The following is a 27,921-nucleotide window of genomic DNA, read 5'->3' as shown; positions in this document are numbered from 1 at the left end:
GCCTCAAAATGGCTCCGGCCGGGTCAGCTTCAGGGTTGACAGTAGCTACATCTCACTGGGGGAAACCTGTGCAGGATGTGTATAGCTTTGTGCAATAAAGCAGGCAGTAGATATTCTTAAACATTTTTTACACATTGGGACTCTGGTTTCATTAACAGTCTTGTGGTGTTCCTGTTGGCATATCTTAAATACCAGCTCCGGGGAGTGGCAGCAGAAGAGGGTTGGCGCCTTTCTGAACCAAACAATCTCTTAAACAAATGCAACATAACTTTTCTTTCATTCTTAGTTTTTGGTGTCAGTTTTCTGACCTTTTATTGTTTGGGTGAAAATTGAATCACATACTTCACCTTCTGGTTTTCCCCTCTCTTGTGGCTTTATTTCTACTCAGGATGACAATCACTCTATCAGGCACAAATTCTAAATTTTGAATTTTGCATACCCTGTTTCCCTGAAAATAAGACCTCCCTGGATAATAAGCCCAACCGGGATTTTGTGTGCATGCGCTAAAATAAGACCTTCTCCAAAAATAAGCTCTCTCTGAAAATATTGCAACATGGCAGCAGCCATGAGGTGACCACCCTCACCGCCTCCTGCACCTCAAAAATAATAAGACCTCCCTGAAAATAAGGCCAAGCGCTTATTTCGGGGATCAAAAGAAAATAAGACCCTGTCTTGTTTTCGGGGAAACACAGTAGTTTGCAAAGTTTGCCTAGTATGATTTAGACAATTTTTTCCCCACTTCCCCTAACAAATTTTTCCAGATGTCAGGCTAAGAATGTTGAGTTTGTACCAGGGATCTATAATTGTAGCACTGTCATTTCCAGAACAGCTTGGGTTAGAGAGAAGGCTTCTCAGTAAATTCATTTTGTGGAAGTCCTGAAGTGCTGTAAAAACATTGAGATCTCTAGTTTGGCTAAGTTTAATGTTTTTAAAACATCATGATTTTAAATGCAGATGTCCACATATGCCTGACTGTTTCCTGATATGCTTAACTTTGCCTAGTTTTGCCTGTGAAAATGCTTCTTTATTACCCACCATCCCGAAAAGTTTAATTTCATGAAATATAATAGAAAGAATGTTTCTATCCAGCATCAGGAATAAAATTCTTCCTCCTCCTCTTCTTTCCTCTCAGCTAAAACCTGCTGCTTATATCTGTCTTAGTGGCTGATTGCTATATCATTGTAGTATAAAAGCTTTTCATTTAAAAAAAACCTTTCTTTTGCAAGGTTTGTGTGCATTGTTTAAAAATCTAACTTGCTTTTAAAAAAACACTTTCTATGGCATAAAAATAAAGACATGAAATATAATATAGCCATTATTGGTACAAATTCTTGCTCACTTAAGTGTCTGAAACCATATCATTAAAAGGGGCCCTTTTTACTAAGTGTAACATGCGTGAAACTGAAACACTGTGGCTATAAAATAGAAGAAAAACTACACGTGGCTTTTCAACAAGGAAGGCTTTTAAAGTTCATTATAGTGTAAAGTAAACACAATCTGATAAGATGTGTGTTTGTGTGTGTATGCATGTGTGAAAATATCTGTCTCCTAAAATGTCAGCCAAATTCAAGAGTAGATTTCTCTCTCTTTTTTAGGTTGTTGGTTTTCAACTCTTACAATTCCCAGTCTGTACGTGGTTGGAAAATTATGGGATTTTTCCATAGGGTAGTCGGGGGGGGGGGGGGGGGGGGGAGACTGTACTAACAATAATGAGTTGTTCTCAAAAGAAGGGTCAATTCATCATTCTTGAAAACAAGAATAGTGAACGGCATAGATTTTGATAAGGGTTTTTATTATTCATGCAATGTTCTTATAGGACTTTAAAAAGAGACAGCAAAAGTTCAGCTAAAAAAAAGTTGGACGCCCAAAAAGCAGTATAATTTTTTTATTCATTCATTTACTCAAGGCTATTCAATAATGGTCTGGAAAATGGAGCCTTTTTATAACAAAGGTTTCAAGAAGGACATTTCCCCACAATTCTAACTGCCAGCCTTGCAATTGTTATTGGTTCATATTGGGATTGGATGGATCATTTTCATATACATATTATCTTTTTAGAGAGAGGAAAAAAATGGTCTTCTCAGCACATTTGCTTGGGTCCCTTTTGAGAACTTCCTTAAACATGTTTCAGAAAGATCTGAAAACTGAACATTTTGACCAGAATATTGCAAATATTTAGAAAATTTAGTGATTTCCAGCTGACAAGGAGACACTCATTTTAAAATCCCTCTGTAGTAAGATAAAATAATGAAATTCATTTCGTTGCAGGTCAAGATCTGTGGTTTTAGAATACAGAATACAGAGAAAAATATTAAAATTCAAAAATAAAATCCAGTGGCTGAGAGTGGATCTAGAGAAGAACTTGATGCTGTGTTTTTACTGCATCTTATTGGTATTCTCCCTGAAGGTCCCTAGAATCAGAACAAAGGAAAAGTTAAGGACAAGCACAGTGTTAAGTATATTTATACAATTCCCACGAGGGGATGCATACAGTTTTTCAATTAAAATATAGTAACTGATAACACTTTTTATAAGACTGTAATGGTTTCTTCAATTTTGTATACGTACAATTGTCCAAATTGAATTCTAAAAATAATGCATACAATGTCGCCAAAGTTAAGTCCTATTTGTAGTATTTGGTTTTAACCTTGTATTAATTTTATCAATAATCAATGTTACTTGGAATAATAGAAAATAATAATAATTGAGCAAATTCACTTTGTCAGACAAGAATGAGATAGATCCAGCGAAAAGTCACTTCTTTATTTGCTCACATCAAATAGACAGAATCTTGCCAGCGTAAACATTTACAACTCTCACTCTAATGGATATACCCGAGGAGATTCTAGGGGGTGGCCATTCTAACTCTCTTTCTCTGTCTCTCTCTTTCACCCCCTCCCTTTGGACATGCTCCTTCCTTTCTGTGAAATTGCCACTTCACTATAGTCTATCACAAGTTGGAAGTACCAAGTGAAAAATTAAAGAATGGTATGCTAACAGGCTGATGCCTTTAAAATGAGAATTTGAACAGTTGTAGAAAATAAGTTTACTAACAGGTAACATACTAGTGTTGATATATAGCACACCAGTACTGTAAGCCTCTGGTAGTGTGACACTGCTCTGCAAGAGAACAATAACAAAACATAACTGTGGTTTGAAAACCTAGCTGTGGACTCCCAAATGCATTTGTATAGTGCCCAGCCCCTGGTCTATATATGAGGCTAAGTGAGGGGACTTAGAGATGCATGTTACGACCATGTAAGGCTGTAGATTGGTGGTTGTGGTCTTGGTCCCGTATTAGTGATATATCTTTCCTGAACGATGAATCACAAGGAAATGTTTTTCTTGGCTGAAAAAGGAGAGTACTTTTTTTTCTACCTAATGATAAGATAGTGTTATCATTTTTTTAGAAATCTGACATCAAATAGCCATTCAGGCCAAATTTCCATTTAATCAGAAGATAATGCTGTGACTTTGGACCACATATAAATTTTCAGCCTAAACTATATTCAGGACCATTGTGAAATTATTATGGGGAGTGGGAAATATAGGTCATCCTGAACTTAATAGAGAAAAAAGAACCTGGGGCAATAAAGAAAATATGCACAGAATATCAAGAAGCATTCTTAATGGTTTCTTCATTTTTTTTCTGCCACAGCTTTTCATGGATTTTTTTTTAATGTACTGTACACTTATTTTTTAAAAGGGTGGTTTACAAAAACCAGGCAGTAGCTTGAAGCAACAATAGAAGAAAACACATGGAACCCAGACAAACTTCTGGAGAAGTTTGCTCTACTTAAAGTAGCATTTTTAAAGAATAAGAGCCATCATTTTAGGACCAGTGGTGAGTTCCTACTGGTTTGGACCAGTTTGGCCAAATGGTAGTGGTTGGTGGCCTGGGTCACTGGAACTGACAGTGATCCAGGTCTGCCACAACCCTGAGCTTGTTCTATGAGCGCTGCCATAGGCGCACCATCTTGTTTTTTGGTTCTGGGCATGTTCAGAACAATTTGTATTGTACTGTGCATGTGTGTGCACTGCACCCATGAGCGAACCAGTAATAATAACTGCTGGAACCCACCCTTGTTCAGGACTATAGGGGTGGGAACAAGTTAAAAAATATATATCAAGATGGCAGCTTCAATTATGATGTTGAGGCTACTAAATTGAGGATTATTATTTTTTACTTCCCCAATGGACATCCCTGCCTCTTCTAAAGCAATGTATATGGAAATGATTACTCTTTAGTTTATTTGTTTAAAAGATTTATATTGCCACCCATCTCATAACCATGAGTCTGGATTAGTGACATGCGGTAAGATTTATGGCTGGTGAGGCAAGTGGGCAAAAGCTGCCCTGCCGCCCCAGCACTATGTCGTAGCGCAGGGGTGGGTTTCTCGCCCCGTTCCAACCAGTTCGGTTGGAACGGAGCCGGCGGCATCCTCGTGCACGCGTACGGTGCACGCATGCGTACTAGCATCTGTGCGATGCTCCAGCTGCTCCTGGAGGATCGCGCAGGAGCTGTATGCGTCCTGCGCATGCGTGGAGCGCAGAACTCGTCAAAACCGGGTAAGGAGTGCGGGCGGGTGGGTGCGCCCTTCGCCATTCCCGGAAGTTACTTACTTCCGGGTTCCCCGACCAACCGGTTCGCAGGGACCGCCGCGAACCGGTTGAAACCCACCCCTGTCGTAGCGGCAGGGCGGCTTTTGGCTGCTTTCAAGAAAGCTTTCTTGAAAGTGGGCAAAAGCCGCCCTGCTGCCCCGGCGTTATGTCCGACATAGAGGCGGGATGCCTCTATGTCAGGCATACCGGCAGGGTGGCTTTTGCCTCTAGTGCTGGGGCGGCAGGGAGACTTTTGCCCGCTTTCAAGAAAGCTTTCTTGAAAGCAGGCAAAAGCTGCCATGCCGCCCCAGCACTATGTCCGACATAGAGGTGGGGTGCCATGTCCAACATAGAGGCATCCTGCCTCTATGTCGAACATAGCACCGGGGCGTCCAAAAGCCCTGCCCCTATGTCCAAAAGCCCTGCCGCTATGTCCAACATAAAAAAGTGCCAGCCCGCAGAGGCGAGTAAAACACACACACACACACAGACACACACATACACACACACACATTACTTACAGTAATACAATTACTTACAAATTACATTAATTTTGAATTCTTCCCCCTCCCTCTGACCCACATACCTTTTCCAGCTGTTTCACAGAGGATTTCAACTCTGCTCTTGTCTGCCATGATGAAAATGTAAAAATGTAAAAGGAAAAAGGCAAGAGCTGCTGAGGTCAGGCTGGGCTAGCTGCTGCCAGAGTCCCCAATGGATGACTCTGCTTAACTGTTTAAAAAAGCCTCTAAAAAAACGCCCGCTACAGGAGGAGGCAAGAGAACCAAGTGCATAAGGAATTTTTCGGCTTTTAACCCTTGCTTAACTCTGCTCAAGTGATCATAAAGATAGACTAAATGAGGCATGTGATTCTCCCGCCTCCTCCTGTAGAGGGCACTTTTTTAGAGGCTTTTTTAAACAGTTAAGCACTAAGCAGAGTCATCCACTGTGACTCTGGCAGCAACTACCTCAGCCTTTTTTCTTTTACATTTTTTTTTCTTTTCATGATGACAGTGGTGAGGCCCTGCCTCCACTCCCTCCCCTGCCTCCCCCGACTGCACGCCACTGGTCTGGATAATGTAAAGGAATTACTAAGTATATTATATTAATCAACCATACTAAGAAAGTATTGTAATGCTAGCAGCAAAGTGGTAACAAATGAACATTTTCTCTCCCCCAGGAGGCAAAATAGGAACAGTAGTAACCAAAATTAGTCAAAATTCAGGCACCTCTGAGTAACTTTTTGGTTAATCAGCCACTTCAAGAATTCCTGGGTAGCTATGTCATCCAGGAGTTTATTATAATCACTGGTGAAAGTGCCATCTGCATGTCTTCGACCAAGATCTTCACCTGTATGGGCTCCTTCTGAGAAACTTAAAAGGGAAAAATGGACAAATAATATCATTACACTTCATTAAAAAATAAATGTCAAAGGCCCTCAATATACGACTGACTTTTGTACTTCTTAACAACCAACCTTCAGTAAAATAATCCCTAAACTACTATTTCATGCATCAAAATCTGCTTCTTTTAAAAAATATAATTAATAAAGAGAAATGTTGTATGCAATTCTAGGACTTTAACCCTATAGTGGCACAGTGGTTAGAATGCAGTATTGCAGGCTAATTCTGCTGACTGCCAGCAGTTCGATTCCCACCGGCTCAAGATTGACTCACCCTTCTATCCTTCTGTGATCACTAAAATAAGTACCCAGATTGTTGGGGGCAATATGCTGACATTGAAAACATAAAGAAGGCTGTAAAGCACTATTAAACAGTACATAAGTCTAAGCGCTACTGCTAAAGACCAGATGATTTTACAGCATGAATTACAGGTCATGTCCAGTTATTTCATCCAAAATGAAAACATTTTTATGCTGTAACTAACCCAGATTGATCAGAATTTATATCAAGTCTATTTATATTATATATACTTGGCTACTACTAAAGTCATCAACTTTCCTCTGGAGATTAGTATTTCCATTCTTAACTAGAAAGAAAGCAGTGACACTATTAACTCCTATGAATCCCATGTTCTTCTTCCAACAGTCAATTCTTGTTGGCTGACCTGGGGAACATTTAAACCCATAACTCTTTTTTTAAACTCGTAATAAATACTTTATAGATTGTAATCTGTACTCAGTGCATAATCATGGAGAGAGGACATTCTGTGCTGATCAATTAACAACCAGGGAGCTTTGCTGCAGAATACTTTAAAAAATGTTGCTTCATTCTCTGAAATCTGCCTTCTCAGAGGACAAGGCTATTTATCTTATCGGTAAGGAACCTCTGTGTGATACAAGAAAGCCTGATTATTTTAAAATTATTATTGGCCAATAACATTTCTCAGGATCATAAGTCCCATGCGATACCAGGAACTGCACCAGAATTAATATTTTGTGACAAAAGTTCTTACTTATAACTCAGTAACAGAAAAGATACTTTATGAGTCTGACAGTTTCAGCATTAGTCTTGGAAATGGTAATTATGCAGACCCCATAATTCTCCAATTAAATGTTTTTCTATTTGAGCCATTCATCAACATCTTTTCCAATTTCAGATTAAAAACAATAGTTGGGGAAGGCGGAAATACGTAGATACATCTGGCTATTAGAAACATCAGACAGTGCTAGTAATGTTACCGAGAATTTGTAATATGCTGCTATATTGTTTCCTAAATACTTTTGGAGATCTGCGAGATAAATATAAGGAGAAAATCCCGATTTGCTCTTATGAACCTGAATGTTTCTTTTAATAGACAATTTTCCTTTTTATAAGAATATACAGCTACATGAGATTGTTCTTATCAGATTTGGATTTTGGATTTCATTAACACAAAGGAACAAGATTAAATTCAAAGATTTGCCACACTATCTCAAAATGATGTGAATTAAAAATATGGGACACATATAAACAGTGTGAAAGTCAATACCAGTAAGAGTAGTAATGCTAATAATATACATGGCAGTGATCTAATCCTTTGCCCCTAGGATTCAGAGTGAAGACAGCTTTGTATTCCCAGCATTCTCTTAGTTCCTCTGGTAAATCTTACTATTTTCATTAAAAAAATAGGTCCATTATAAATCCTTTATGTGCTACATTTAGTTATTTTCTCAGGGATGTGTCCCTAACGAAAATAAAAACAACAATGAGAGATAAATAAGGATGTTGTTGACATGGTGGTATAGTGCTTAGAATACAATATTGCAGGCTCGGTGCCAGCAGTTTGATCCTGACCAGCTCAAGGTTGACACAGCCTTCCATTCTTTGAGGTTAATAAAATGAGGACCCAGATGGTTGGAGGCAATATGCTGACTCTGTAAACTTAGATAGGGCTGTAAAGCACTGTGAAATCTAAGTGTTCTGTAATTGCCTGTCAGTTCTGGACTGTTCTTTATTACAGTAGATCAAGGGGACTGATTTCCAATATCAAGCAAAATAAAACAGCAAAAGCTCTAACTTTTGCTGATGCTCACAAAATTGCTTCTTCACTTTTAATTAAAAAATAAATAAGTAGATGCATTTGGAGCCTCTATCCTCCTCCTCCTCTTTCTCCTCTTTCTCCTCCTCCTCCTCCTCCTCCTCCTCCTCCTCCTCCTCCTCCTCCTCCTCCTCCTCCTCCTCCTCCTCCAATCTTATTCTAAGAAATGTTCTCAAAGGATGCCCACTGAGTTATCCTAACCAGGTGTTCAAGAAATATCTTTTGCAGCTTTGCTCCTTAATTTCAAGAGACATGGTTGACTCTCAGAACTTATTTTATTATGCTGATGACGGCAATAATAATGAAATTTTATAATGCCAGGGATATGCACGTTGCTTTTACAATTGCAGGCATGAAGAAGTGAGGTGAAGAGAGAAGGCATGGGAAACCTTGCTCCACAGAGCTCACAGTCTAAAGGTGTAAAGCAATACAAAGATGAGTTGATGTTCGGTGGTCAGGCTCTTCAAGCAAGGTGATATCTGTCTGTGTGTGGGGCGGGGGGTGTACTGTGGTGAGTGAGATTGGTGGGGTGGAGGGACTGAAGCCAGAAAAAATGTTGCTCCAAATGTTCAGTTGCCAAGAAAGATCGATTCGAGTCAGCAGTAGGTATAATGATCCAAGGAGCAAAAAAAGAAGGGGAGGTTGTTTTCGTGGAGATGGTGAGAACACGATGTAGGTGGTTAGTGATGGAGTACAGGTTACTGACAGAGGTGTTGGCAGTCTAAAGTTATGGGATGCTTTGAGGCTGGGTAGGGGTAAATATTCAATATACTGCAGAATGAGAGTGGGAAGGTAAAAAGAAAACATTAAAAGGAGTGGAAAGAGACTGACAGTGTGATAATGAGCTTCACAGCAACTTCTTGAGGATACTTGAGGGAAAGAAGTTCAGGGAGGAGCCATATGCGCAAACTTTGGGAAACAAGCAAACACATTAGGAAAAGAAAGCAGGATACTGGAAAGTAATCAAAGACCTTGTGAGAGATTTGGGCTAACAGATCTGATCATTACCATTGGTCTTCCATATGGCTTGGCCTCATGGAGAATTTTGACCTATTCATATATGTAACCCCACAGTAAATCTAGGACCTGCATTTTAATGGGCATTTAGACCATTTCATGCCTGCAGAACATCTTTAATTTCAAAAGTGAAGTATGAAATACAGCAAGCAAAGGAAGGAAAATACATTGCAGCTCCAGTGAGTTTTGATTGGCAAAAACTCCCCAAAGCTAAGACATTTTTTAAAAAAACCAATAGTAGCAACAGATGGTTTCTTACTCTCTTCTTCCTCGCCCATTCACTAGCCAAGCAATGAACTCCTTAGCTGCTTGACCTTCCAAGTAAGAGCTGATGTCACTGGTATAGGTGCCATCAGCATGTCTCTCGTACTCAGCGTGACGCCGGGCAAGTCCATTACTAAAACAAAAGAAGAGTTATTTGTTTAGACTCTGACCTCACTCCCACTTTTCTTTCCAAACATCTTTTCTCCATTGATCCCTATATGATTAGTTTGAATATGTCTTTGAAGGATGAAATAGGAGAAAGAAATAAGATACTTAGTTGGACCACACAGATACTGGTGTTTTTGAGCAATTATTAAGGCTAGGAACAGGTTTAGGTTTACCATACCAAAGGGCAAGACCAAAAATGAGAGAAAAAGAGAAATCAGATGTTAAGAGGGATGTCTTTCTGGAGGGAAAAAAAATGGACTGTAAATCTGTCAGAGAAGATGAGGGATGGCATCATATTTCATCCTTTCATCTTTTATGCATTGCCCCCAAACAACCTTTCTGGGTACTCTTGCTTTGCAACTCACATAAAAGCTATTCTATATTGAAAAGAGGATGGGTACCATTTACCGCAGTGACAGCAATTCTGCCCCCTGCAGCTCTCAACATGTTCTTAGATGCCTTCATTGACAAGGTTCCTGAAATGGGTTTTGCTCCTTCCAAAAGCTCATTTTATTAGCTTATTTTATTCTTCTTTTTTAAAATTTTCCAAACTGACTCATAATCAAGGGGTTGTGTGCTTCGCAGTGAAATGATACATGACTCTCTTCAAATCACACTCCATTTGCTTTGTTAAGTTTGTTTGGCTACCCAAAAATATCCCGAGGTGCCTGGCAAAATTTTCTCCAGGTGTGTAGAAGGAAGATGCACCACAGAACAACGTCTCTGATAAAGAAACCCAAGCACATTATTCATAAGTCGTAATGGGCTCACTTCATATAAGTATTTCTCTAATATCTAACTTGGCAAACTTATCATGGGAGCAATGACTGAGTAATTTGTTAAGAAGTCACGTGTGTCACCAGATATTGTTTATAACTAAAACACATATATCCATCCAGATCTGTTTGCAGGCCCTGACTTAGGCTAATTTATGGCCTTGGTATACAGTTGTCCAGAATAAGACATATTTTTCAATTGACAAATTGGACCACTGTGATTTTTCCCCCCTGATGAAGATTAATGAGGCTTTAGGCTAGAACAACTTACATGAGAAAGGTATACAGGTAGTCCTCAACTGACAACATATTGTTTTCAGTACAACAGCACCGAAAAAAGTGACTTATGACAGGTTTGCACACTTATGACCATAGCAGCATCCCCTTGGTCACATGATCAAAATCCAGATGCTTGGCAGCTTGACTCATATTTAGGATGGTTGCAGTATCTTTTGTGGCTTTCTGACAAGCAAAATCAATGGGGAAGCCGGATTCACTTTGCAACCGTGTCACTAACTCAACAACGGCAGTGACTCGCTTAACCACTGTGGCAAGAAATGGGGCAAAATTCACCTAACAAATATCTCGCTTAGCAACTAGAAATGGAGATGAATTCCACCCCATATAGTTGGCAACGATTAGCGGAGTAAAATCCGCAGAGATTCCTTTACCTTTATTTTACCTGATTAATAAAATAATTCCTGCCTAACCTGTATGTTTTTTTTAAAGGTGGATTATTATGTCAGGTCTCATTCCAACAGTGTATTAGGACCAGCGGTGGGTTTCACATTTTGTTACCACTCTTCCGCACATGCGCCCGGCCTTCTGTGCATGCACTTTGCTCATGCGCATGCCTTTCGCACATGCACCCAGCCTCAAAAACATGCCTAAATATGATGGCATAGAGCTGGGGCAAGTGGGCAAGTGGGCAAGTGGGCGGGTGGGCCCATCCCACCCTGATTTTTGCTGCTGGTTCGGACCAGTTTGGCCAAACTGCTACGAACCGGCTGAATACCACCTCTGATTAGGACTCCTTTCCTTTGACCTTTGACCTGACAGTGACGTGTATATATATATACAAGTATTATTTTTATGTAAATGATAGCGGGGAAGGGAAGGGAGAGACAGAGAAGATAAGTATGTATGCATTTAATTCATATAGGGTATAATTACTTTCTTTTTCATGTATATTTTGATGTATAAACCTGTATAAAGCTCTGTGAAATGTTGACAAAGCATTCCTTCACACATTACATGTTCACCAAATACAACCATTTGAAATGTAAAGAAATGCTTATGCCAATATAACTTGGGGACCTAGCAATTATTCCCCGCAGTATGCAAACATGAATGAGAAGCAGAGGCTTTGCAAGCTTCCAGCATTTGCCTCCCCATCATGTGCCATATAGCCCATATGCTGTGATCATTTGAAAGAATGTATTTGCAAAACAAATGGGCAGATGGTGGTTGAAGCCAATTTAATTTGCCTGTGTCCATAGTGTAATATTCAGTAACTTGGAATATGGACTAGGAAGAGAGTTACCTCAAGGGTGGAGTATATGCTTGAATGCAAGAGATTCCAGATGCAGAGTACTTCCAGATGGGGCTTAGCTATCCCTTTCAGGTCAAAGCCATAATTGTACAACCTCCTTGACATTGGAAGTGATTGACATCCAGTTGTCATATGCCTCAAATACCAATGGCAAAACTTCTGTTCTACAATTTACAACACTGAAGTTCTGCAGAACTTAGAGGTTGTGGAACCATTCTCTCATTGGAAGTAACTCCCCCCACCATTCTCTGCTTTTTATTTTTCTTCCTTCTCTACAATCTTAATGCCATCAAGTCGTTGCATTGGATTTCAATAGAGTACTGGGTGGAATTTCATCCAATTAATGTCTTTTTTATATTTTCTTGAGCCACAATAATGCAGAATTGGGGGAGGGAGAAAGTCTTGGTCTAGATGCCAGTTTTCACATTTTCCTATTACTTGGCTGGAGAAAATCTTATTTAGCTCATACAGAATTTGCAGTGGCTATTGAGAGGGCTACCTTTATTATCTAACTTATTAACTTACTGAGTTACTAGCTTACTAACTAACTAAGCACAAAACATAGAGCATAAAACTGTTTCCCACTGCCTAGGACTCCTGAGCTAATGGAATTCAATTCCTAACATCTACTTACTAATACTTGCTAAAAATTGGGAGTTAATCCAAGTCAACTGGAGAGCAACTTGTTGAAGGATGCTGCCCCAAGGAAATACTGTTGATCAGATTAGGTTTACCAGGCTCAAGGTTGACTCAGCCTTCTATCCTTCCGAGGTGGTAAAATGAGTACCCAGAGTGTTGGGGGCAATAGGCTGACTCTGTAAACCGCTTAGAGAGGGCTGTAAAAGCACGATGAAGCGGTATATAAGTCTAAGTGCTAGTGCTGTGTGTGTGTGTGTGTGTGTGTGTGTATTCTTTAAGCTTTTTAGATTTACATGTTTGAAAAGGGATACAAATGCTTATAATAAATGAATAAAACAAATACATGCTCATCTACAGTGTCACCAACTTAGGCAGTGCAATTAACCACTGAGATAATTTCTGTCCAGATGCCCTCTTTTCCCCCCACTACATAATGCAACAACCAGCATCCGAACTGGCAAAGGCAGATGTGTATGTGTACCAGTGTGCTGCAAACATAGCTGAAATAAGGTCAATGTTTTTAGGAATGTGCCACTGTATTTGCAATTAAGGCAGGCTATTTAAAAAAATGAGCCAGTCAAGTAGTTTATAATCTATTTTTGTTGCATCCCCTGTATTACACAATTTATCTTAGCCGAAAATACCTTGCAAGCTGGTCCAGGAAATTTTCTTTCTCTGTGTCTTCAAGTCCTTGTTGTCTGTGGCAGAGACCCATCACAGTTATTAAAATGGCATTTACACAAGAAAAAAACAACACAATATCCTTAATTAAACATTTCTGTGATACTTAAATGACAAGAATAATTTTTGGACAAGAACCCCATATATGAATCCTCTCACTTCTGTATTTAATTCCAGACAGATTGTAAATATTGTGTGTTTTATTAGCTACAATATTTATGCTTTAATTGCTCAATCAATCTATCCTGTGGCTAAGGGTATTCAGTCTTATAAATTTTCCCCCCCTAGATTAGAACAGCTACAAAACTCCACAAAATATAAGTTTAATTCCCCCTTCTCTAGAGTATTATTTCTCTAGAGTTTACTTTCTGCAATACTGAAAATATCCAAGAAAAATTCAAAAATTGACCAAAAGTTTATAACTTAAATTTGGAATCATAGAATGAAACCACTTTCTGTCTGAAGAAACACTTGTTTCCATTTACAGATCTGTTCAGTTGCTCATATGTAACTTCTTATTGAGTTATTATTTCACAATTCAGTCAAAAGCTCCTCCTCCAATAAGTGTGAATAAATGATTTATTATGAATGAAGTCATATAATTGCTCAAGTTCACAGTAAACCATTATTCCAGCCTGGTGGTCAAGTCTTGAATGACCTTTTGTGAACTGATTGTCCTGGTCATAGGTTGAAGGTTTGCTTGCAACCATTTCCTCTATATTGTAAAGATTTCTTGCAGGAAGTAACAATGATTGAATGATCATATTGAATGAACATGGAGTGCTGGAAAGTACAAAAAATAAATAAATAGCCAAACAGGAAATGCTGGTTCTGTGAATCAGTTTGAACAGAGCTTCTCCCCTACAATAGTTCAAGTTTCTTCTATAATTAATCTTTAAAACCAAATAGTTGTCCTAAAACATAACTTATCTTCTGGATTTCTGCAAATAAACATACTGAGGAAAAGACTATTAACTGCCTATTTCATGATCTACTCAAAAGGGACAATATAATCTCATCTCTCTTACTTGATTAGGAAATGCTTACTATCAAATCACAATTCCATTCTTGGGCATTTGGCACCCTCAGTTTCATGTGTTTTTTTTTAAACTTACTTGCAGAAGAAATAAGCATCCAGCGATCAAGTCAGCAATCAAAATTAAGGGAAAGCAATTCACTGTCTTCTTGATGTTTCAGACTTCAATTTCCAGTTCTGGCTGGAGCAAATAGGAATTGAATTGAAGTCCAAAACATCTGAAAGGCAATAGATTTGATGCAAGTGGTCTGTGTACTTGGGTCTATGATCTATTCAATAGGAATCCTTTCAATTTTTCACCAAGCACATGCTGGGGATTAAGAACTATTTACTGGGAATCTGTCCACATTTAGCTCTGGACATGCGGCTAGAAACCATGGTCCCTCATGCCTGGAGGATACTAGATTGCAGAGACATAGTACAGGATGATGGCAAGGAGATCCCAATAATCAATTCAACCACAATGACAACCTTTTAATAATTCAGTCTAATTTAATTAATTGATAATGCCCAATCACTTTCTTCCTGTTGCCACTAAAAATTGCATAGACAAGTTCATGTGGTCAATAGATAACTATAAGAAATTTGACTTAGAGAAACTCAAAGAACATTTTTAAACCAACATCTAATTAAGGCATTGAGATGAAACAATTACATTATTGAAACTGAGAGAAGACATAAAAGAAGCAAAACAACACACACAATAACAGAAAAACAATAGAGGAGGAAGTATTTGGTCACACTGACCCAAATACTGATGAGTGAGACAGTAAAGTGTCAAATTACTTTGACTGTCAGCATTAGAAATGGTGAATGAAACAAGCATTGGAAGAGATGAGAAATAAAATTAAAATCCACAAACTGTACATTTAATTTTGGGACTTGCACATTATTCTCGGTTTTAATAATATACTCCACCACAAGGGCTCATCGGAATGTATGTTAGGGAACTTTGATTCTAAACTACTCAGATAAGATCAATCATCACGGATCCGTACATCATATTGTAGTTTATGTTGGGCAGTTGAGCTGCACAAGAACCTTGTACTGTATGCTGTCTACAAGCAGATCAGATTAAACAAAACAATACTAGGATACTCTTGGGTAAGAACTTTGTAGAAGGAAAATTAGCTGATTCTAAATCGTTGTGCATAGTTTTAGATTTCAAGGCCTTTCTGCATGTATAAGAGCAGAAATAAGATTCAGCAGAGTTCAGTGGTAGAATAAAATACTTTACATGCAGTCCTTAATTCAGTGTAGGATATCTCCAGTTAAAAGAGTCATTTAGCAGGTGATTAAAAATGGACCTGCTCAAAATTCTAAGCAGCCATTGTCTCAAAGGTGCTTTTTAAAAAGGCAACTGGATTGATTTTTCCTTGAGGAGGAGGAAGAAGACATTTTGCTTTTCATCTAAGAAGCTTCGTGGATGAGAAGCATTCTCCTTCTCCTTCTCCTTCTTCTTCTTCTTCCTCCTCCTCCTCTTCCTCCTCCTCCTCCTCCTCCTCCTCCTCCTCCTCCTCATGGAAAAACAGTCCAGGTGAAAAACTACCTTTGAGACAAGAATGACCTAGATGACTCGGAATCTCCACAGAAACTAAACAGCCATTGTTTGTCTGAATGCATATTGTTGGGATGAATGAATGAGTTTAGTGTTCTGGTTCTGGATCTTTCTTTTGGGAGAAAGAAAGACCATATCTTGAGGTAGACTTATAAACTGGCTCCATTTTAAAGACTGGAAAATCAATCTTACAATATGACAACATTAAGCTTTTCTTGATTGTCTCACAACACTGTTCTATATCATTATATTTCAGTATATCTTTTATACATACCTTGTCTTTTATTTAAACTCTAGCAGGTTACCAAATTAAGCCTACATTTGAGTTAGAACATCTGGAAATCTTTTTCAATCAACTGTTTAAAATGATATATTTTTTTCAGAAATAGTTTTATTAAGACTTCTTTTTCTGTTATACATCTGTCAGATAGATTTTAGAGCACATTTTAGGACCGTGGTTTTAAACTATTGGGAAGTGTATATCTGTGTGCATATATGGACATGTGTAAAATAAGAGAGAGTCAATAAACAGAACTCTGAAAAAAAATCTATCAGATTGGAACAACCGGCATTAAAATAGTAAATATGATTATAGTACACAGGCCCATTGTGACATGAAGTAAAAATCTTCAATCTATCTTCGTTATCATTAGGGAATAATATCGACGAGGAAAAGGATGTTGAAATTAACCAGCACGTGAAAATTATGAAATGATATATTCTCTGTGAAGAGCCATCTCAAAATTTTAACTTCGAGTATCAAAGTGCCGATATACATTTACATTGACGCCGCCATACTGTATGCAATATTGTGTTCAGTTCTAGCCACTTCACCTCAAAAGGGATATTGCAAAGCTGGGAAAAGGTGTTTTAATTTTATCTTCACACTCACCAGTTCTTCCCTAAACAGAATACACCCACGCAGCACACTTGGAGAATTTTCATGCTCTAAGAAAAGCCATTATAGAAGAGGCTGTACAGGCTAAATTATGTCTTAGCAAGCTGTGAAAAAGCTGTGAAAAATGTGAATTTTGTGTTAGAGATCATTAGGAAATGGGCTGAAAAATAAAACTGCCAATGTTATATACTGCTTTCATAAAAATCTATTGTGCAGTAGTTTTTGTTGCTATAATTCCAAAATGTCACAGTAGCACCGAGGAAATTGGAGAAAAGACTGATTAAATAATCAAGAAGATGATGCCCAATTCCACAATACAGAAAAATGGCAAAAAATGTTTGTTATTAAGTCATGGCAACTAAACTTAGGTACGTGATATAACAAAATGGACTCCACCAACCTTCAATGTTTCAACTGCAGAACATCCGATGGAATGTAATATTATAAAACTTAGGAGAGATCAAAGAAATTCTTCTGTGGATTTTTTCTTTTAGCAGAGATTGATTAAAATCACAGCTGACTTGGCTAATGGTATCAAAGAATGCTATTCATAGTGGCAATACTGTATCTTCTAATTTTCTAAACATTCTGTTTCTAAACTTGAGGTAGAAAGGTGAACTAGATGTCCCCAGGTTTACAAGAATTGTTAGATCAGTATAGCCCATTATCTCCTGATAACGGTAAAGAGAACAATATCCACTCACTTGGAACAATGAGAGGAAAAGTCTAGGATTTTAACCCTGGAGGACTGACCTATAGATAAGTGCAATTACATATACGGAAGCATATACGTGTATATGCACAAAGCAAGTACACTCACTCACTCTGGACCCATAGCTTCATTTTTGCCTACAGTAAAGAAACTAAACTAGTCATGCTGCTAGAGATAAGATTTCTGCCAAGAAGCCAACTCCCCTGAATATAAGAGTTCAGGACTTGGAAAAATTTAGTATCGAGTCTGGTACAAAGTGACTGAGTTAAAGGATCCCCTTAAAATCTACTTGGTTTATGGGAGAAGACCATAGCAGAACAGCTAAGCCTTTGAACCTGGAGGGTTGTTAATGCTTTTAATTTGCAGTTGAATGTGCAGTATTGGTGTATGCTTGTATATGTAACTCCGAATGCAATGTCCTCTGGCACAGAATATTGTTACTTGAAAATAAAAATCTGTAGAATATATAAATCTGTATGATTTTTTATAAAAATCTGCAGTTAAAATTTTGGATGTACTGATTACAAAATTATATTTTATGGGGTTACAATTACATTTTGCTTCAGGCTCTAGCAAAACTAAACTGAGCAGGAGTTCATGGCTTTAAGCAAATCTGTAAATTACTTGAAAGCCTTGACATCAACTTTTAACCCTAATGTAACAATAGACACTAAATCTAAAAGAGATGCTGAACAATTTGAGCTGCTGTACTTGGTCTTATGCACCAAAGACAAATTCCTTGTGTGTCCAATCACACTTGGCCAATAAAAATTATATTCTATTCCATTCCATTCTATTCCATTCCATTCCATTAAGGTATGTAAAGCTAAAGAGTAAGTTCTTCTGGTACATTGCCAACAGTAAAGGGTTTGGATTAAGAGCCAGTGATGCTTATGTCAGAATCTCTAGTATAGCCATCCTTCAAACAGATAAAGTCTTTACTGAGCTTCTACAAGATTTGGACTTCAGATTCTGTAACACTCCACTCTGACTAGTGCTAACAGAGGTCTATGGGAGATGAAGTTGAACACCGACGGGAGACCGAAATTGAGAAAGTTGTGTTAACATCACATGATTTGCACCCATGAATCACATGGGGTCTTTTGAAGCCTACATAGATCGTTTTCAACTTACAACTATTCATTTAGTGACTGTTTGAAGTTACAATGGCACTTAAAAATTGAATGATGACCTTTTTTACCTTTATGAGCGTTACAGCATCCCCAGGGTCACATAATCAAAATCTGGACATTTTGGCAACTGCCATCTATTTATGATGATTGTAGTGTCCCAGGGTTGTGTGACATGTTTTGGGGCCTTTGGACAAGCAAAGACAATGGGGGAGCCAGATTCATCTAACAGCCATGTTACTAAGTCAACAACTGCAGTGATTCACTTAACAAATATAGCAAGAAAGGTCATAAAATGGGGAAAAACTCACTTAACAAGTGTCTTGCTTATCAATAGAAATTTTGGGATATATATATATATATATATATATATATATATATATATATGTATGTATGTATGTATGTATGTATGTATGTATGTATGTCTGTCTGTCTGTCTGTCTGTCTGTCTGTCTGTCTGTCTGTCTGTCTGTCTGTCTGTTATGTATGTATGCAGGTCTTAGCGTATTTGGGTCTTTTCCCGTGTAAGATTGAGAGTATCTTGGCAACGTTTCGATGATCACGCTTTGCTCGCACAAGGACGAAGCCGAAGGCACCAGCCTGAAGATGGCGAGTGGGACCTCGTCGAAACGTCACCAAGATACTCTCAATCTTACATGGGAAAAGACCTGAATACGCCAAGACCTGAATACGCCAAGACCTACATACCTGTACCCATGAAAATCTACGAATATATATAAACGTGTGTGTGTGTAAAATTTGAAAAGACTTATCATGTCTGTCTGTCTGTCTGTCTGTCTGTCTGTCTGTCTGTCTGTCTATCTATCTATCTATCTATCTATCTATCTATCTATCTATCTATCTATCTATCATCTATCTATTCAAATTTTATGGCCAGTATGAGGCCTTGTCTATCTAAATTTCATTTCCTGTCATCAAGAAGACACACTATGCCCTACAAAAATGGGAATACCTTTACTAGGGCTAGTGAACAGAGGATATGTCCATCAGGATATTTTCTTATTCATGTCCTCTTCTTTTATATGGAAGTTGCACATATGGACAGTAGTCACTGTTGCATAATCCCCATTCATTTTAGCGAATGCTCATAATCCTCCATTAAATAATATCTGTTTTTGACATTCAAAGTGTACCCAATATTCAAGTTGTAGGCTAGAGAATGAGAAAGTGGAAAGGAAGAAGAAACAGTTCCTGAGATGACACCAATATATGAAAAATGTCTCTATTTAACCTGACCCCAGAAGAAAGGGTTGTGAAGTTAGAATGAATGGATAGATGAATGGATGGATGGATGGATGGATGGATGAACTGGCTTGATGGAAGACTTTGGATGAACAGATGGATGGATGGATGAACAGCAAAGCTCTTAAGTTTTGCTTAAGTTCTGTGAATCTTATGCATAAACTTAATAAGCTAGAGTATCTGTCCATATATTTCATCATGCCTTTCTTTGAGTTTATATGTAATCAAATATTTTGTGTGAATTTATTCCCAGTGAAGTAGTTTGTAAGGGGTTGAGGTTGGGCATTCATTTTGCTTACCCGCTTCTTTTAGTGTTCATTAGCCACTCTACAAAATCTTGAGCTCTTCTGGTGTCCAAGTACTTGCTGTAATCGCTGGTGAATGTACCTTGTGAATGACGTTTTGCTTCATTCAGTTGTCTAGGGTCATCTAATGGTTCAGCCTGGGAAGCTTTGAATGATCTATAAGTGTGGTTTGTAACAAATTAATTGCACTGAAGATTGCACATTTGAAAGGTGCTGCACGGTGTATCGACCTCCTTCAACGATATAGATGCATTCTAAAAATAACTGCTAAGGGTCATTAGTCGCCTAATTACTACTGAGTAACAGGAAAAATAGATGCTGTTTAGACAACAATAAGAACTATGGAAAGCATTAATAACTTGACATGTTGTTGACTTATCCAGATTTCAGAGATAGGGGGAAAAAGCATTAGTCTTTTAAAAATATTTCCATTTCTGTCTCCCCTCCAATACAAGAACAATCCATTATCCACATTTACGTTTCTATTGAATTTAAAAAAAGACATTTACCTGGCTTTCTCTTCTGTCTCTTGAAGGGGGCTTTGCCAGCTGCTCTGAGCAATCATTAAAAGCAATCCAGCAACGAAGCACCAAAGTTGTTTCATTTCTGCTACCTGTGGTCAAGAAAGGAGGATACATAGTCAATCCAACATATTTCAACACCATTTGTATGTAAAGGTAAGAGTGGTATGGTGGCCTAGTGGTGAAGATGCTTGCCTCCCAGTAGTGGCAGATATTTCTCTCCTAGGGCACAAAGAAAAAAATATCTGCTGTGAACTCTGTGGTGTCAGGAAGGGCATCCAGCCAGTAAATGCTCAGCTCCATTCAGTTGCCTTGGATCTACCCTGAATTAAGGGATCAAAAGGTAAGAAAAGGGAGATTTTTGTATATAAAGATGATCTAACGGCACTCTGACATCAAGCCATTTAAGGTTGATTCAAGTAACATATTAGTTCAGTGAAGCCAATCACACTGAATAGGAAGCAATCTTGTGGTAGATCTCTTCTAGTTCAATATTGTATACTCAGATAACCAACTCTCTCAACAACTTTCCTTCCTACTCTTTGTACAAATCATTTTAACTGAAGATGCTGGGGACTTGGTACTTTCCACTGGCTAAGCCTTAGTGATAACAATCATAACCACATAGGTTATCTCCATGGTAGGCTCTACAGTCTTGGCAGTTATAACCCAAGGTAAAGTGCTCCTACCCAACTTTTTAAAATATTACCTTAAGGCAACATGTTTGTTTTGAATTTCCAAGGACTCTTTCTCACCCAACATAGCTAATAATTAAGAAAAAAGAGAGGGTGGGGGGAAAACCCAACTAGATTAAATAACTAACTTGATAGTGGATTTCAAATATTATAATATCAAGAAAAAACCCCACTCACAATGGATGCAGTGCATTACAGAGATGGGTTGCTCCCAGTTCGGTCCAGATTGGGCAAATAGGTAGTAGCGGCTGTGGGAGGCTCCGCCCACCCGCCCGGACACTTCTGAGCATGTGCAGAAGTATTGCGTTCCCAGGGGAGCGCACCCTAGTAAAAAAATTGGCAACCAACCACTGGTGCATTACCATTGCAAAACCACCAAAATCAACTAGACATATTTCCCTGCATTTAGGAATATAGCATTAGTCTGCCTTGGTGTGACATAAAACTTCTTACTTATTTGGAAACTGTGGAGAAAGAGAGAGAGAGAATACGAATTTAGTTGATTTCCATTTCTTCTGCCATCCAGCAGTAAAATTCTAAGCAAATCTTTCATATCCTGTTTAAAGTCAAACGCCTTATCTAGCTTTCTACAGATCACTGCCAACAAGGAGCAGAACGTAACAAGAAATGATTTCATCAAAATAAAATTAAAAGAAATAACACCGGAGTATATCACTCATGGTTGATTTATGTTTTTTTAAAAATTTCAGTGCACCTTATCTATGACTTTTTGCTTGTTTATTTTATATACTAACTTCTAAATTATGCATTGCACATACTACTATCAATGTTCGCATTCTTTTCTCACCTTCAGTGCTGTTCTGGTTTTATTTGCTGGTGTTTTTTAGTGGTGCAATGCTGCCTCCCAGTGCTTTTGTATAAAATGGCTTTCTTTCTTTCTTTCTTTCTTTCTTTCTTTCTTTCTTTCTTTCTTTCTTTCTTTCTTTCTCTTTCTTTCTTTCTCTTTCTTTCTTTCTTTCTTTCCCTCCCTCTCTCTTCCTCCCTCCCTCCCTTCCCCAAAATATCTAGAACCCTTCCTATATATCACAGCAGCTCCCCAGAACATAATCTAAATAATTGTATTCAGAAATCAGAGATACTGATCCAGAACAGGTGATGTAGGAAAATATACTGAAACTCAGTTCTCAAGATCTACATGCATACTCCATGATTTTATCAACATTTCATGCAGGAATTTGGAATTTTCTGGAGACCGCTAATAGCTGGAAGTACAGAGTTATCCCTGACTCATGCAATATCCCTGCCATCATGAAATTCGGTATCTTTTAAAGTAATCACATCTCTAGGTTTTTGAAAGGTTAAAATAGAATGCAATTATCATGTGTTTTTTTTTTGTCTTGAAGCCTATGGCAGAAAAAAAAAGGTATAAGTGGAACTGGAAAGATATATACCACTCAGAGTCATTCAATGAGGAAGATGGGTGGTCTCTAAATACAATAAATAAAAATATGCCAAATTGTTTCCTTACATTTAAAACACAACTTCAATCATCCACAGACAAGATAGTAAAAACAGGAATGGCTTGACTAGCATAAGTAATTTCATCATATAGGTAAAGCTAAAGGTTCCACTCGCACATATGTGCTAGTTGTTCCCAACTCTAGGGGGCACTGCTCATCTCCGTTTTTAAGCCGAAGAGCCAGCACTGTCAAAAGACGTCTCCGTGGTCATGTGGCTGGCATGACCAAATGCCGAAGGTGCATGGAACGTTGTTATCTTCCCACCAAAGGTGGTCCCTATTTTTCAACTTGCATTTTTGCATGCTTTCGAACTGCTAGGTTGGCAGAAGCTGGGACAAGAAATGGGAGCTCACTCCATTATGCGGCACTAGGGATTTGAACCACCAAACTGCCGACCTTTCTGATCGACCAGCTCAGCATCTTAGCCATTGAGCCACCGTGTTCCTAATATCATCATATAATCTTTGTTTAAAAAATAAAGAGGAAAAAAACCAGATGTAAACAGCTACCTGAAATATTTTCATTGTACTGGTAAAGACAAGGTGACCCCAGAATGGGAGTTAATCTATTGTTTCCAAAATGTTACAAAACACAACCATTTTTTAAAAAGGAACGGATTTTGTTCAGGACACTGAAGATTCAACATAACCCCTACTGAGATTACGACTGAGATTCACCCCTACTGAGATTCTCCCAGAAAAAACTTCCACTGGTTTTCAGAAAAGAACTTTGCTCTTATCCACAGCTGTTTCTGTTGCTCTGTCTCAGAAATCATGTTAAATCTAAGAATAGCCTAATGAGTCAAATCACAATGCCTTGACTGACTTTATGACTATCTCAAAATTGCCTTCCTCAACTCAGTTGCTCTCCAGATGTAGACTTTAGTTACAGCAATTCTCACCACAATGACTATCCTGGTTGGGAGATTCTGGGAGTTGAAGTTCACAGGCATCAGGGTTAGACAAGGCTGCCACCAAAGAATGCTGCTCATCAACAGAGATAGAAAATTTCAGATGAACCATCCCAAGTTACATTGGCTCTAAAGCTGTCCCTACACTTCTATACACATTTAGAATAGCTGGACAATTAACAAAAATTGACCTGATATTTATAGTGATCACATTTATGTTTTCTGGTTCCTCAAAAAGCTTGTGTGGTTAGAGTTTACGAATATCCAACAGTTTTTATTCAAGGCATTGTGTAGTGAGCAAACCGGTTTAGCTCTTACCCCTCAAATCTGATTTACCTTTTTTGGGGGTACTTATTGTTGGTAAGATCAACATTTGGAATTTCAGATTGTAATTATATTCATAATATAATGTAATTATATTCATAATTACTATTCGATGTCCTTCAGATTTTTTTTTTAATTGGGAGCCCATCTTGGTTAATTCTTCACAGAGAAAAAGAAATTCCATTTTTTAATAGGGAATGAGTTACATAGTTCTATGTGTTTGATTTTTAAAAAGATGGACATCTCTATATTATATGTAAATTGCAAATTAAAATTACTAGAAGAATCTTTTCGACCTTTTATTTTTTAAGAAATGGGTCCATGCTAGTTTTGCTTGGAATCAGGGTTGCAATAATTATTTATTTGGATTCCTTTTTATTCTGATTCACAGCTCAGATCTGAAAGATATGTGTTTGTTCCAAATAAGATCCAAGATCTCTAAATTGATTTACTTGTCTAGAAAATATAGATTTCATACTGCCACAGCTATAAACAATCTAATGTCACCCAGAAATTTGGACATCTCAGTTGCAGCTGCTAAAGCTGAGCGTAAAAGACTGTTGTAGTTGCATCTGGACAGCAACAATCTGCCTATCCTTGGTATGTGTATTTGTACGTGTGTATATATGTATGTGTGTATACATGTATGCATAGACAGGTAGTTCTTGACTTACGACCACAATTGAGCCCAACATTTCTGCTGTTAAGGCTGTAAAATGAGGCTAACCTCACTTAACAAATTAGCAAATCACTTAGCATTTTACAGCCTTTCTTTCTTTCTTTCTTTCTTGTTAAGTGAATCACTGCAATGAACCACTTGCCAAGCATCTGAATTATGATCACATGTTCATGGGGATGTTGCAAAAGTCGTAACTGTGAAAAATAGTCATAAGTCACATTTTTCAGTGCTATTGTAACTTTGAACGGTCACTAAACAAACTGTTGTAAGTGGAGGACTACCTGTACATAATATGCCTGCCTGCCTGCCTGCCTGCCTGCCTGCCTGCCTGCCTGCCTGCCTGCCTGCCTGCCTGCCTGCCTGCCTGCCTGCCTGCCTACCTACCTACCTACCTACCTACCTACCTACCTACCTACCTATCTATCTATCTATCTATCTATCTATCTATCTACAGTATCTATCTATCTATTATATACACGCATATATGTCACATATAAGTATATCGTGTTTCAAGAATTTATGGAAAGTTGACTGTGTTAGTCTACAACAGCAAAATCAGCCAAGCCTCTTATAGTATCTCAGCAAGAGTCTTTGATTTTAAGTACATTAACACTTCTAACTTAAATACATTATTTGCCATTCCTAGTGATTTCAAGAGAATTTACATTTAAATATCTTTTCCCAGATGACAGGCTCTACCCTTATGCATATGTATTCAGCTGAAACTGGCATTTGAAACTGAAACAGCCAATGCATAGTAAAAGTGATGTTTCATACAATCTAATATCCATTAATAGACTATGGTTTCCAGGAGAGTTGCTATACCCCTTACCAATATTTTTTAAGTACGAGAGTTATATGAATTCTTTTCTGAAAACAAACTCTTGTCAAATGATTTTCAGGAGAAATCGTTATTCTGAAAAGAGAACTTTGCCAAATCAAAAAAAAAATGCTTTTTTCTCTAGGGAGAGTACTTTCTGATAACATAGGCTAACGAAGCGTATACACAACATCACCTTCATTCAAAGCACTTTGTGGGTGAAACTGAAGCAAAATGCTGGGAGCTGGAGAACAAATAATGCAAAAATAAAAAGTAGCAAAGTACTTTTCAACACCCATGTAACCTAAGCATCACTGGTATTGATCAGTATTTGGCAGGATCTCCTTCTGTAACCCTAATAATAATAATGGTGGTGGCAGAAAGCATCCTTATTCATTTCTAGACACTGTGCATGCTTTACATAAATTGGCCTGTAGTTTCAAAATTAAATTTTAAAAAATTGGACTCTCCTTGCATATCTAACTTTTCCTGGACGCTAATGTCATTGAACAATACTTAACTTTGGCCAAAATACTCTAGGCTTTTCGTTTTGTCTTATAAAATCAGTATTTAAGAAGTAATTTTTTAAAAAATAGGTGAGTTTTATAGCAGAGCCCACATTTATTATTTTCAAAGAAAATGAATACATTTTGACAAGTAAAACATTAGGTTTACAATGACTTTTTAAAAAGCACAGTAATAGTTAATTTATCTTCCTTTGTATTCTGTTTGATACACCAGACTTCCCAATTTGTCCATAACCGCTCCAACGGAACCCTTTTCTATTTTTTTTCAAATAAAATGGATTTTTAAGCAATTTTGCAACCCATTTCTCAATCATTGCTAATGCTCAAGAAACAGCTGCCTGATTCTGTCTCTGAAAACACAAATGTAGATGTGCCAATATTCAAAGGCAACCTGTTGATGCCTGCTAAGTCCTTAAAAATGACTCTTTGTTCACCAAACTGATACTTTCTGGCTCTCCAGCTACCCCTTACCTTTGGATGCTTGGAAAGGCTATGAAGAAGCAGGAAAAGCAGAACGGTTTCTCTTCCTTTGGCAACTTCTGGAACCCTGGAGAATCCTAACACAATTGCCTTCTAGTCTTCTTACACAGCCTCATATATAGTGTTCGGCTCCAGTAAGCACTTATGAGGCTGCATCATTGCTGACAGTTTACTCAATTTGAAAAAAAAAAAATCAAATGAACAAATCCTGTTGCTTGCCAATTTTTTACAACTGATTTCACATGTTTATTCTTTTAACTTTGACATCAGTGTTGACATATGATCTACTGTTGGAGGAAAGGCCACTGTCAAAAAAATTATCTGTCCTAGTGATACCGGAGTGATCCATTGTGGGAGTCAAGTAGCCAAGAAACAAAGTATTACAAGGGCTTTCCAAATAAAACCTATTTAAGTATATTTTGCCATATTAATTCTAGAGGTACAATCCTGTCCCTGTTCAGCTTTTAACAAGAGGCGTGATAGTGCTGATGATGCCCTTAGTGAAATTTTGAGATAGTGATCTTTGCCTAGATTGGGGTACAGCAGTCCTGGAAATTTAAGGACAGTCCTGGCAGCTTCAGGAAGCAGGCCCAATAGTTAAGGACCCAGGAGCTGCCATTCAGTGACAATTGTCCCTTTCCATCCACCTAGGCTACATCATGGATTTGATTTTTAGCATTAAATATTACTTGGGTTTCAAAGGATATACTTTCAACTAAATTCTGAGTGAATTTCTTCACATCTGAAGTCAGAAGACTATTAAGTAGCCCCTTAACAGAATAAATCTATTCATACCTGTTTTAAAACAGTTCTTCGGTATTTAATACTAGCTTATAACCCGACGTTGCCCAGGTATTTATTTATTCTAATCCTGCATTAGACAGGAAAAGCCCTGATTTCAGCGACAATTAAATTAGCTACAAATGCTTTCCTGTGCCCCCAGAAGCCATACATTTGTCCTCAAAAATAATCAAAGCCTTGTTGAAAATGTCTGGACCAAACATAATTTGTAATGTTGGATTTCCCCCCTTATCTGAGGGAGCCCCCTTGTGGAGTACTGCAAAAGCCATTACCATGGCAACTCCATTGCGTTGTACAATAGAAGCCATTTTATGGCAATATGGTAGAAGCCATTTTAAGGCACAACAGGCTGTATCTTAACAGAACACACACACTGAGGGGTGTTAGGGGTGACTTACCCTCATAGTGTTTGTTTCCAGAAAGTAAGTCATCTGTGTACCAAGTTTGGCTGAAATTGCTTGAATCATTCCAGAGTTATGCTGGAACACACACACACACACACATACACACATACACACATACACACAGACACACACAAACACAGCCAGATAGATAGATAGATAGATAGATAGATAGATAGATAGATAGATAGATAGATAGAT

The 27,921-nt window shown here is 38.0% G+C and overlaps 1 protein-coding gene across 1 annotated transcript; it reads right to left on the bottom strand.

Annotated features, from left to right (window-relative positions):
• Positions 1 to 2,386: 2,386 nt before the first annotated feature.
• GCG (glucagon) lies at positions 2,387 to 26,639 on the bottom strand. Its single transcript, XM_032210823.1, has 7 exons — positions 26,510 to 26,639; positions 20,591 to 20,694; positions 20,076 to 20,237; positions 13,143 to 13,196; positions 9,359 to 9,496; positions 5,832 to 5,975; positions 2,387 to 2,411 (listed from the first exon to the last, which is right to left on the bottom strand). Exons 2-7 carry the CDS (start codon positions 20,683 to 20,685, stop codon positions 2,387 to 2,389), a joined length of 618 nt encoding a protein of 205 aa, XP_032066714.1. The 5' UTR covers positions 20,686 to 20,694; positions 26,510 to 26,639.
• Between the last annotated feature and the right edge of the window lie 1,282 nt (positions 26,640 to 27,921).

This window comes from Thamnophis elegans, chromosome 1 (assembly GCF_009769535.1).
Source record: "Thamnophis elegans isolate rThaEle1 chromosome 1, rThaEle1.pri, whole genome shotgun sequence".
In the NCBI taxonomy this organism is placed as follows: domain Eukaryota; kingdom Metazoa; phylum Chordata; class Lepidosauria; order Squamata; family Colubridae; genus Thamnophis; species Thamnophis elegans.
This window is presented reverse-complemented; position numbering and strand designations above follow the sequence as displayed.